The sequence below is a fragment of the Eubalaena glacialis genome, chromosome 10, assembly GCF_028564815.1.
Source record: "Eubalaena glacialis isolate mEubGla1 chromosome 10, mEubGla1.1.hap2.+ XY, whole genome shotgun sequence".
Classification (NCBI taxonomy): Eukaryota; Metazoa; Chordata; class Mammalia; order Artiodactyla; family Balaenidae; genus Eubalaena; species Eubalaena glacialis.
Window position 1 is genome coordinate 117,801,404 of NC_083725.1, and position 12,150 is coordinate 117,813,553.

Consider the following 12,150-nt stretch of genomic DNA (forward strand, 5'->3'; position numbering starts at 1 on the left):
AGTAAAACCTGGCTTTGGTTTAGGTCAGCTGCTCACTGGTAGCAGTAATTGAAATATATTATTTCCCGGTAGGTTCACTGCTAAAGACATAGATCCTGTCTTGAATCCCTGTAGTGTTCTGGGGCCCTTGAGTAAATTTATTTTCACGGTGCATCTGATTTAGCCAGTAGTTCACAGCTGTATTAGGTTTGCTGGGTTATATGTATAAAGTGATAGGTATCACTTTTCTGTTTAACTAGAGTTCTGTTTCACTTTAAAAATTTGACACTTTGACATTTATGTCAATGTTAAACTAGAACGTTCCTTTTTATTCAGCTCTTTCAAAAATGTCAATTGATAGAACGAATACTTGACGCCTGGGAAATGAACGAGAAGAAACAGTAAGTAAATTGTTTTCTGATAGGAGTTCAGTTTGATTTTTAATTTGAAGAAAATATACTCCCTTGCCCTAGACAGGGAACAATGAATATAATATAATTACATGGGACAGGCCACTTTACAGTTACAAATGGTTCTCTTGGGGCTTCCAGATTATTTAATTGTAACAGATATTTTTCTAGTAATTTACTTTTAGATCCCCCTGTCTTTCTACCTGTCTTGAAAGAACAGGGGTTGGGAGTACTCCCCACCTCTGTTGCTGCCTTTGCAACTTCTTGGTCCTTTCTGAATGGCTGCTTTTCTGAGAATAATGGGGAGTTGAAGGAAAAGAATTACAAAGTCAAGTCCTCCTTAATTAGCACCTTTGTCCTTGTTACCCCGGGTTCTCATGGAAGAAAAGAGTCACTTTGTGCATGGAACTAGAGGGAGGGTAAAATTGCTTAGTATTTCCTTTTTTAAGAAAATTTCCGTTAGCTGATTGGCAAGATTACTTGAAGTATTAGTTGCTGCATGTGAGTAGCTTTGTTACACAAGAGTTTTTTTCCCTAGCGGTGTTGTCTGAAACAGGCATTCCTCTCTAATGCCCTGGGAGCTTTTATGCCATCCCATAGATTCTGAAGCAGGTGGGTATGTTTGGGAAACACTCTCAAGGTATACTTCTTGTGTTTGTTTTTAAGTCAGGTTTATTGAAGTATACATTTTTGGGTATACATTTCTAGGAATTCTGACAAATGCATTCAGTCATGTAACCATCACAGACAAGACACAGAACATTTCCATCACCCCATAAAGTTGTCACATGCCCCTTTATAGTCTAACCTTTCTCAGGATCTCCCTGCTCTGTGTCTCTGTTCAGATGTCTCTTGCAGTGCCCAAGAGAGCTAGGTAACTCACGGGAGCTGTCTGCTTTGTTTTCTGGGGCTTGGTTTTTAAAAATTGCTTACTCTAAAGACCGATAGGGCTTTGCTTTGACTCTGGGTGGCGAAAGGTGGCGTGTAGTTTGAGGGTGGCAGGGGTTCAGTCTTGGTGGACCTCAGATACTTACCTCCAAATGGAGCTCCTTTGGGGTGCTGTCTGTGGCCAGAGTGGCATCTCTGGTTATGTGTCTGCCCCATCTTAGCCTTCCTTGACCCCCTTCCTCTCTCTGCCTCCTCGTCTCGCCAATGCCGAGGTGTCCCGTGTGCTCTACTCCCCGTGAGCTCCGTCCTCTGAAGGCCTGGCTAATAATATTCCTCCCCTCTTGGGGAGTCCTGAAAGAGCTTTTTAAGGTTTCCTTGAACAGGAAGCCTAAAGAAAATCTGGAGCCTTGGGCCAAAAAGCTTGGGGATGGGTGTTTGTTTTCCCTTGTGAGGGTTTGAGGGAATACCAGAGTTTCTGACTAAGAATTTGCCCAGAAGGGACGCTCGGGTCGTGGGATCTTGCTATGAAACTGAAAGAGGCTCATAGCAGCTCAGCTGAGGTCAGCCTTATGCCTTCAGACCCTTAGGTATTCCCAGGCCCTCTACTAAGCTTATTAGCAGATATTTCATTTTCCAGGCAAGCCTACAAGCACAGTATGGTTTTTCTTAGTGACTCCTGAAAGATTCTCCCTTTAAGCAAAGATCTCTTCGGTTTGTTCCCTCCTGTCTGCAATCAAAAGTCTTTTGTTTCATAGAATTTAAATACTTGACACTTTGTAAATATTCGGGCGGAGAAATCACAGTGATGTGAAAAGTTTGTCTAAATGTAAAGATGGGTCATAGTTGTGAAGATTAGACTCTAAGTGGGGAAGGGGTGAGGAATAATGTGAATGTCCATGTCCAAGTGGGAAGTGGGCCAGATACAAGTTGACTACCTCTCATCTTGGCCAAGTCCTCAAATCAGCTAATATTTTAACTTGAGAAATGCCATTGGTAGATAACTATCTCGATGATTGATTGATACAATTAAAATTTGATGTCTTAGCAAAATGAACCAGCAGAATTCTCACCTCATTTCCCTACAATCTGTTTAAAGTCTGAAAAATAGTTTCACAGAAAGATAGGAAGGAAAGTCACAGAATCATTAGGCATCAGTGAATGTTTGGGTTTTTGTTTTTAAAGATACTATGTTACTGAGGATGGTTGGTTTGAGTCTTTGAACAGAGTTTGTCCTGTTGAGTGAGGCTACAATGTAGTCTTTCGAGTAGACAGTTGCTGCCACACTCCCACCCCCCACCCCTACCCCAGCCTGGTTATGTTACGCACCCTCCTTTTCTGCCTGTTCTTGTCTTTAGTGCCTCAGTTTTTAGAATGATTGCTTAGATCCACTGTACTTACCAAGCTGTTCATCACTCCATCCTCTCAGGAGTCTGAATATTTGTCCTTTACCCCTGGTAGGGCGGAAGGAGGAAGACGGCATGGCTACATGGGACACCTGACAAGGATAGCCAACTGCATCGTGCACAGCACTGATAAGGGCCCCAGCAGCGCCTTAGTGCAGCAGCTCATCAAAGGTAACGAATGGGTTTATGGGATCTTCATTACCTTTTTGTTGGATTGGAGAAAGGATTTAAGGGTAAAGTGGAAATATTCATAGCTTTTTAAATAGCTGTCTGAAGAGTTTCCTTATATTATCTCGAGATTTGAATGAGGCTCTTGAGAATGTGTTTGAACAGTATAGATTTCTGCTGTATCTCTGTTCTTAGTTCTGCAGTCCTTTTCGTAAGTATTGGCAGGCTCAGCCGGTAACTAGAGTTACCCACTTTCATTCTCTAAGGGTATTGCTCACTAAACCGTTCCTTTGAGCTTGAAGTACTCGTAGGCTGGCAGTTGAGCCACTTGAGCTACAATTACTCTTGCTTTTTATTTTCTTCTGAAGACCCCTACATAGCCTATGGATTGAGTTCCTTTAATGGGCATATTAAGGCATTTAGCAGCATTTTTTCCATCTCTCTATTACTAAAATGAGCGATATTAGCCAATATCCTAAAGGACTCTTTCTGCACTAGCATTTGAATTTAATCAGCCCGAGGTTACTTGCAGGAAGCAGTATTGATTCCTTTTACACTGGCACCAAGGCCTTGAGTCCATCTCCTCCCAGATGAGAGCATCAAGAACTCTGTGTGCTCCAGGTTTGGTACCAGCGGGGATTACTAGTCCTGTGACTTACTCTGAAGGCAAAACATCTTCAGCCTCTGTGGTACAACATTCGTTCAGTTATTAACTTGCTGAAAATCATCTCTCAGTCTATCCTACTATTTCTTTCTTAAGAATGTTTGTGTTCAAGAGGCTGTTACCTATTGAATGTGCATGAAAAGTATAGTTGTGGCCCAGTGATGGACAAATTGGGGCTAGCCCACCTGTAATTTTGCTTCTTGAGAGAGATGTTAGCCAGATCATCACACTTTATGTCCTTAGCTGTGCACATGAATTGGCCATGTGTATGATTTTTTTTTTATTCTTCGTTTTATGGAAGTTGCTTGCCTTTGTAAGGGTGTGTACACACGTGTGTTTAAACCAGAATTGTCAGATGGCAACTTTAGTGAGGCCTCCAAGATTACAGTTATAGTTTCATTTTCTCAGAAAAGTATTTGTGTATTCTTTTCTTTACAATTTCTTTAGAAGGTAGCTTTCACTATTGCATACGTATCCATATGTTGGCCTGTGACACAAACATTTAGGAAACATTATATTTGAGCAATTTGAGAAGCCAAACTGGGTTCCGTGGGACATTCATTGGCCAGTTGCCAGTCAGAGTTTCTCAAGAAAGTGCGCAGGAGCTGACATTTGCAGTGTTTCCTAAACTCACATGACCATGGAGCAAGACTGCTTTTACCCCCACCTTGAAGACCATTACCTTTACAGGGAACTTACTGTAAACATATTTTCCAGGTTAAGTTTTTACCAAAAGGTCTTAAAAAACTTGTTAAATTCAAAGAACTGCTTAGGGCTCTTGGCATCAAGCATAGACCGTGGTGGGGAGGGGGTTCCTGAAAAGTTCTTGGGGTTCAGACTGAGCATGGCTGTACGCCGTCCCTCCGAGGGCTCAGCCTGCAGGGCTTGCTTGCCTTTGAGGAACCACATGGGTGGTGCCCTCTCGAGTTACCTGTTTATTTGTCTGTGTGCAAGTCACTGTAGTGATAATGCTTTTTTCCTTTCTCCCTCTGAAGATCTTCCAGACGAAGTCAGGGAGCGATGGGAGACGTTCTGCACCAGCTCCTTAGGAGAAACTAACAAGAGGAACACGGTAGATCTAGTAGGTTCTACAAGGTTACATTTCTGTGATTTCAGTGCTCTTGGCCTTTGCCCGTCTATTCAGAAAGATGTGAGACATCTTCCACTTGTCCTGATAATTGTAGGCCAAGCTCATGTTTCTTACCAGTAAAAGAGGTCAGTGCCCACCGTACTCTTGCTAATTTGTCTAGTCAACTCCCAATTCCTGCTTGGGACGACGTAAGGGTACAAAGAAGCTACTCATACCTGCTCCCACTGTACTCGGTTTCCACCTCCCTCAGTGCCCTGCTCCCCAAGCACCTCAACAGAGCAGCCTCTAGCCTTCCTTTTACTGTGTTGGGTTTGTTGCCTTATGCCTAAATAACCCCGGGTGGTTAGAAAACCTAAATATTTGATATTTTCTAATGTTACTGAGTTGAGTTGACCCTCATTAAAGTCATTCCCAGTGGGGGAAAATTTTATAGATGACTTTGAAACCCCAGCTTTAATAGATTGGTACTTTGAGCCAGGGAATAATGGCATTGATAATATTCTTAAAAATTATATTGGACTTTGGAATGTAGTCTTTGTTTTCTTTAATACATTAAGTTTTAAGGTAAGTATTGCTTTTGCGTTTCAAGGAAAAGCATTTCCTTTTGCAAGCATATGCCAGCTGATAGTTGAGGTGGTGGCCTTGACTCTACATGGAAGTAAGTGTGTCAGGCATTTAATTCTGTATTTGAAATTCAGCAGCCGCAGTCTTGCATTTCTAATGTACAGTGACACCTCGATTGTTAGGCAGCCTTATCTGCTCAGAGCAGAGCCTAGAAACGGGGTGGGGGTGGTGCTGCAGAGCGGTCACTAGTCATCCTGCGTCACCCGCCTGAAGGGCCCGTTGCCTCCTGCTTTGCATATTGTCTAACAAGTTTGGTTATCTTTTTCCAGACTCTTGAGAGGTTGGTGGCTTGTTCAGGTGGATATAGTGAGAGAATTGTTAGGTATTAGGAGCTGGAAGAATTATGAAGTTGAGAGAGAACTGTAAAAAGGGAGCTGTGTGGGGCTGTTTAGTTAAAATAGATTTGGTGGCCCTTATTGTCGCAGGGTGTCACAGCCCAACAGAGGAAATGGCATTCGCTTTGACAGCCCTGAGTGATCAAGGAAGGGTTAAGTAACTTTTAATGAATGTATTACCCACTGTACATTGGTTTTTTCCCCCAGTCAAATTGGTTAAAATTCTGGATCATCAGGGTCTTAATTGTAGGGTGAAATTGTTCTCTCATACTGTTAAATTGAACCTTTTAATTTTAGCAGTTCCCAGGTTGATTCCTTGTTAAGAATGCAGGAAATGTGGTCTCCTTGAAGGGGATTTTTGTCTTGTTTCTTATTCATAAAGAAATAAGAGTATTAATTCTGATCTTGTTTGGGAAACTTCGTTAAAAATTGCCTTTTGATTGACTTCAGAGGTAGAAGTAAAGAATGTCCAGTTAAACTTGTTGTTATCAGGATTTTTTTAAAAAGTTATCTTTGGTAATTCAAGCAGATTTCTTTTGTGAGTAGTTTAAATATTTATAAAGAAGGACTTCATTGCAGTTCAGGTAGCACTCAGCTACTTTGCACGATGCCGTCAGTTATCTAGTCTGTGACTGTGTGTAATGTCATGTATGTCCACACAGAGGAGCGTGGGCTTGCCGTGCATAATTAGTGCACAGCCCTTTTGGGTCAGACACATCTAGACATACATTTACACCTGTGTTGAAGGAAAAAATCATCACGGGCTCCACCTATCACGCTGATGGAAGCTCAGTTCTCCTTTGCCTATTGCACTTTCTGCCGTAATACTTGGACTACATAGATAATCTACAGTAAAACAAAAGAAGGAGAAGTTCGCTTATATAGCAAAAGTGGTCAGGTATATAGAGTGTTAGCATTGTTCATATCCTTTGTTGACTTAGCCCCACTCTATGGTTTTGTTGTTTCTTGAGACTTTTGTGTTGATCTCTCAGGACCTCTTCACTTCCTTGGTTTCAAATACCCAGTACTAAAATACTACCTCTAACTTAGTCTTAAGTCCTTCTAATAGGGAATTTTGCTTTGTAGTATTTTTAGGGATATGGGTATTCCAAGTTTTTAAGGATCCTTATACATTAATCCTGGGCCGCCAAGGAGAGTTGAACTGTAGCCTCCAGGCTCTTCATTTTCTGCTCAGAATGTTTCAGGCTATATCCCACATGTTCCAGGGAAAATGTGCTGTTGTGAATATTATTATAAACACAGTTTGGTACATGCAGTGGGTGTTGCCCTTGCAAAAATGTCATACAGAAATGTCATGCCCACTAGGTCGTGTAGTGCAAAGTCCAAATAAAAGCATTTCCCTTCTAATTGTTTCAGGCATACTCATCACTGAAATTGGCAGTTAAGTAACAGATTGCTTATTCCCTACCTCCCTCCCCAGATAGGTTAGATACACTGCCCTGACTTAGTTGGTTTTAGGATGATGGCTCAGATACCTCTCTGGGAATTATTTCAGGTATATTCATAGGACTTGGGTCAACCTGTAGTTCAGCACCAAACGCTTGAGTTAGTGCATTGTTAGGGTGCCCTGGCCTGTTCTTTATTTTCTAGCCATAGCCAGGATTCGTTCATTTATACAGCAAACACTCACCTATTCTACTGGCTGTGGGCCTGAGGACTTGCTCGGTTATGTAAGATAAGCTGTGCCAGCCCCAGGCTCCTGCCATCTTCTAGGGCAACATCTGTCTTCCAGCTCCTATCACTTCTAGGGCAACATTTGAATTACCTTCTCTCTGAGATCTTTGAAGTACTTTAATCTTCTGACCCCGTCATGCCAAAGTATATGAACAAGAGATTCATATACTGCTTATGTTTTTATGTTGGGAGTTTATCATGAGTAAAATTTGGTGTTTTAATTATATCCAGAGGCCGCATTGTTTTGACTAAGCCCCCAAACTGTAAAAATTGGTAAGGATTTAGATAGAGTAAATTTAGATAACATAGGCATTGTTTCTGTACTGACTTTGGAAAATTGAGTTTGTTTCATTCTCCGCCTGCCTCTCCAAGGGTGAGGATTTTTTTTTTTTAAGGTTGAGGTAGCTTATGAGATAGTTTATGGAGGTTGTGTACAGTAATACAAACATGCATGTATGAATTGCCTGGAGATCCACCAGGTCGAGGTGGAACGTCTGAGGGTTTGCATTTCTAACCAGCCCCAGGTCATGTAGGTGCTGGGGGTCCACAGTGGGACCACGTGTAGCAAGGAGCAAGAGTCTGTAGCTTCCACTTTTCACTGGAGGTTACCAGTTATCAAGTTACCAGTTATCAAGTCATACTTATGATTCTCCTAGCAACCTAATCAGCCAAGATGAAGAAAACTCTTATTTGCTTTTTCTTTTAACGACAGTTAATAAAACTGAAATTTTATTATGAAAGAAGGTAACAACTCAAAAGCTTTTTTTTCACTGTAGCATCAAGAGTATAGTTTACTTAGAATGCATCTTGCTTGGCAAGAATGTTCTTATATACTTGTTACTTTTTTTAAAGTTATGATTCTGTATTCTCATTTAGTGATTTACTAGTATTCGTGAAATATTTGAGGGGCTGCTGTGTGCTGGACACTGTGGATATTGCACTAAACAAGATTGGCAAAAATCCCCGCCTCTGTGGAGATGGATGAACAGATGGAGGGTAAACTAGGGGGAGGGATTCGGGGAGTGTTTTGGGCAGATGTGCAATTTAAAATTAGGTGGTCTAGGAAAACGCCATGGAGAACATTTGTGTAGAGGCTGGAGGGAAGTGGGGGAGGAAGAGCGAGTGCAGAGGCCGGCACAGCGCCCACGTGGTTGTATCAGAGCGGGCCAGGGAGAGAATGGGAGGAGAGATTTAGAGGTTCTGCAGGCCAGATCTCATGCAGCTTCACGGCAGGCTCCTGGGGTTGTGATCTTAGTGAGATGAAAAACCATTAGGTTCGGAACTAAATAAAAAGTGACACAATTTGATGTCAGTGATTTAAAATCCTGTAATGATTTAAAAGATCATTGTGGCTGCTGGATTGAGAATAGACTATAGTGGGACAAAAGGTCGAGGCAGGGACACTGGTTAGATGCCTAATATAGTGTTAATCCAGACGAGGGAGAAACTTTCCACTAAGGAGGTGATAATAAACTTGATGAGAAGTGATGGGATTTTAGGTTCCATTTTGACAGTAGAGTGGACAGATGTGGGTGAGACAGAAGAAACAAGATGACTAAGATTTTAGCTGGAAGAAGAGGAATGAAAGAGGCATTTACTGAGCTGAAGATGCCTCAAAAGGGGTGTGTGTTGGAAGCTTAGATCAGGGACTAAGATGAACAAGTTTTCCCCTGTAGGTAAGTTAAATGATCTTTTAGCTCATTTTATTAATGACGATTTCAGACTGGGTATGGTGTAGGTAGAATCAGAGTCCCCACATCTTTTAAAAACATAATTGAGAAGGTGTGCAGGCATTGTGTTATTATTAATAATAACTTTTAGTTTCTTTTTGGAGGAAAAAATTAATTGCTTTGAGGATACAAGTTAAGGAGAATATATAAGGGGGTCACAGTGTCTGGCACATAGTAGTTGCTCAACAAAAGCTAGTTGCTTATTTTAATTAATGACCTGATAAAATCTTATTTTGTAGCAAAAAGTATGAATGAGGACACATTATATCCTTTTTGAACTTAAACAACAAGACATACTAGGAGTAGTCACCTCCTTTTTTTTCTCTCTAGTTCACCGAGCTTGCTCTTTGAATTGTCTTCTGTTTTTGTGCGCCCCCCCCCATGGTGCTGCACCCCTACAACACACATGGGCTTAGTATGATTCTTGTACTGACTTGCCAGCCAAGTTGCCCGAAGCTCCTAAATCCACTGCAGTGGAACGGCTTGACCTGCTCTTGACTGCAGTTGCCCTGCAAGGTGCCAGCTGCCGTGACCAAGCAGTATTCCACCACCTCCTTTCTGCATCCTGGCTGGGCTCTCCTGGAACACCCTCACCCCCATATCTTTCCCACCAGCTTGCTAAAGCCACGGTTGACTTAAGCAGGTTCCCTTCATTGATCACAGATTCTGCCTTTGATTTCATCAGGCCAGATTCAAAATTAGTGTGAATGCTTTCTCTATACTTTAGGGAGGATGGAGAGGGAATTAACTGGAAACACTGGGTTATTCACTTGGACTCAGTATCTTCACCAAAGATAGCCAGACAAAGGGAAAAGAGTTTAATTTTATTCAGGCAGTGATTTATTCAGAATTTCATAAGCCATACCACATACAAACTCAGTTGGATTCTACTCTGGGCTTCTTGAATCAGTGTTGGAACATCACAAAGCAAACCAGGCTGGTGTCTCTAACTCTAGGCTTCTAGGCACAGCTTCAAGGGCTGGCAGGTAACGGCTGCTTGTGTCTCCCCCAAGGACAGTGCCCTCTGCCCAGAACACTTCTACAAAAAGTACGGGACGAATAACTCAGAAAATACAGTGTAAGTTACCCTTACACCTATAGTGCTTGTTCTTAGAATTTTACAGACTGTTCATATTTATTACTTGCTGTAGAGCAATTACTGTCATTAGTGTGGTGCTTAGCCATTTGTGTATCTTCATTTCTAATTGTTAATACATGTATGAATTAATGGAAATCACTTACCGTGGATTGGTGAGCAGGTCGTGTTTATGCTTTTGCTTATTAACGTGCGTTGGTTTTAGGTTGTGAGGGCAGCGGGTTACGTTCTAAGCGGCAGAAGACTTGGGGTCTTGTCATGAGCAGGGGACTGCTGCCCTAAGTCATGTTTAGCATTTATGAACAATACTTTTCTTAGAATGGGCAAGAAATGCAAGAATTTAAAGTGAAATGGTTGTATTTAAACCTGACCTTTCTAGTGGCTCATTAGTAATCCCTGGGAATTGCAACTTTACCCTTCAGGCTTGGCATATTTAATTATTTTTATATTTTATCTGAGCCATTAACTTCTTCCTTCCCTTTGTAAACATCTAATTGGAGATAATCACCAAAATCACTTAAATGGAGTACCTCATCTCTTCCATGCTTTCTGGTGCTGTTAATCATGAGTGAAGTAACCACAGGTGGGCAGCAGCAGGATAGGTAGCCAAACCATCCGGTTGAGTGAAGTGTACCCTTGAAATTTGGGGTGGATTTTACAACTTAGCTGTTACTTATTTTCGTTCCCGCTGTTGTTAACACATTGAGAGAAAAACTAAATGTGATTTTTCCGTAAAAATGCTGATACAAATGTCCAAAATTTTTCTCCGTTAAATAGTTTTTTACATTTCTATGCATATAGGTTACAACCTGCCATATTCATTCATCCAGTGATGATGAAATTGACTTTAAAGAAACGGGTTTCTCACAGGATTCTTCTTTGCAGCAAGTGAGTCATGCCTAAACTTTTGCTTTTTGTTTTATTTTAAATGCTTAGTTTAGTTGCCATTTGTGAATCAGCTTTGGAGTGAGACATGCATTAGGTTGTGATTTGGGGTTAACCTGTTAGCTAGGCAAGGACATTTAAAAGAGGAAGTGTTGGGTACATGAGAGGAAGGTGTATGTTGATTGTAATTCCAGGGAATGTTTCTTCAGATCTGATAAAAATGATGAGTCGGGTAAATTTTCAGGAGATTTGAATGAACTGAACAGTTCAGTAAGCACCTCAGACATGCTCGTTATGCAGACCTGCACAGTAGACAGTTCCTGCAGTAGAGGTCTGTGCATAAGAATAAGAAGACTTGTTTAACGTCAGTGAAAGTAACTGTCACGATATCCCTGAACCCCACGTGGCTTACATGTTTCCAGTATCTTCACATTGTATAGTGACGTCTAAGTTAAGTTGTAGTTGAAGTAACTCATTGCCACCCTGTCCTCCTGTTCCCAAATCATCGCTTTTATCAGCTGCTGGTAATCTTTGTGGGGGAGAGAGCAGGATACAGAAATAAATGTGCTGATTTATCATCCATTGGTGGTTCTTGGGGAGATGAGGAATGATTTCACTATCTCCACTGGGTATCAGGTTTGGGAGCTAAATAGAGAAGCCCCTTTGAAAGTTATCAGCTCTTCGTATGAAGAAGTTGCCCTTAGTCAGGACCAGGTCTTGGCCTGTCAGTTGATTTGGTGTGGCAATGGAATTAACGTAGTCGCCTTCCCACCTGGCACTGAATGTTGCTTAGCTTCTTTTTTCTCCATCTTTAAGCCCCTTTTACCAAGGCCAGGATGAAGCTTCTGATGCTTATGCTGGCCTTGCCTTTCGGCGTCCAAGTAGACTGACACACTCCGGTGTAGGCTGAGCTAAGCAGTTGCTTGGTTTGGTACTAAGGCAATTTAACATTCACGTTTTCAGGCTAGGCCTGAGGTAGCATTTTGGTGGCTGGCAGGCTTCTCTTGATTCTTGACACTGCCCTTTGGAAGCCAGCCTCCCGAGGAGAGGGGCGGGGAGCTGTCGAGCAGCAGGGCCTCATTGCCACCTCTCACCCTGGCTTGCTGTCCGGCAGCAGTGGCCACCCCGGAGGCCCAGCTGGCTCTCTGTGAGCCCTCATGCCTTTGAGCAATCCTTGCCCGAC

At 42.0% G+C, this 12,150-nt stretch overlaps 1 protein-coding gene across 14 annotated transcripts in view; it reads left to right on the plus strand.

Annotated features, from left to right (window-relative positions):
• Nucleotides 1–12,150, plus strand: part of PPP6R3 (protein phosphatase 6 regulatory subunit 3) — a 128,806-nt gene that overhangs the window by 87,148 nt on the left and 29,508 nt on the right. For 11 of the 14 annotated variants that reach the window (XM_061202195.1, XM_061202190.1, XM_061202192.1 and 8 more), the window contains 4 exons: nt 316–380; nt 2,736–2,851; nt 4,508–4,593; nt 10,884–10,970. In XM_061202195.1, coding sequence (XP_061058178.1) covers nt 316–380; nt 2,736–2,851; nt 4,508–4,593; nt 10,884–10,970 — 354 coding nt within the window. The remainder of the gene's footprint in view (nt 1–315; nt 381–2,735; nt 2,852–4,507; nt 4,594–10,883; nt 10,971–12,150) is intronic. The other 3 variants (XM_061202202.1, XM_061202203.1, XM_061202204.1) reach the window with 1 other exon arrangement.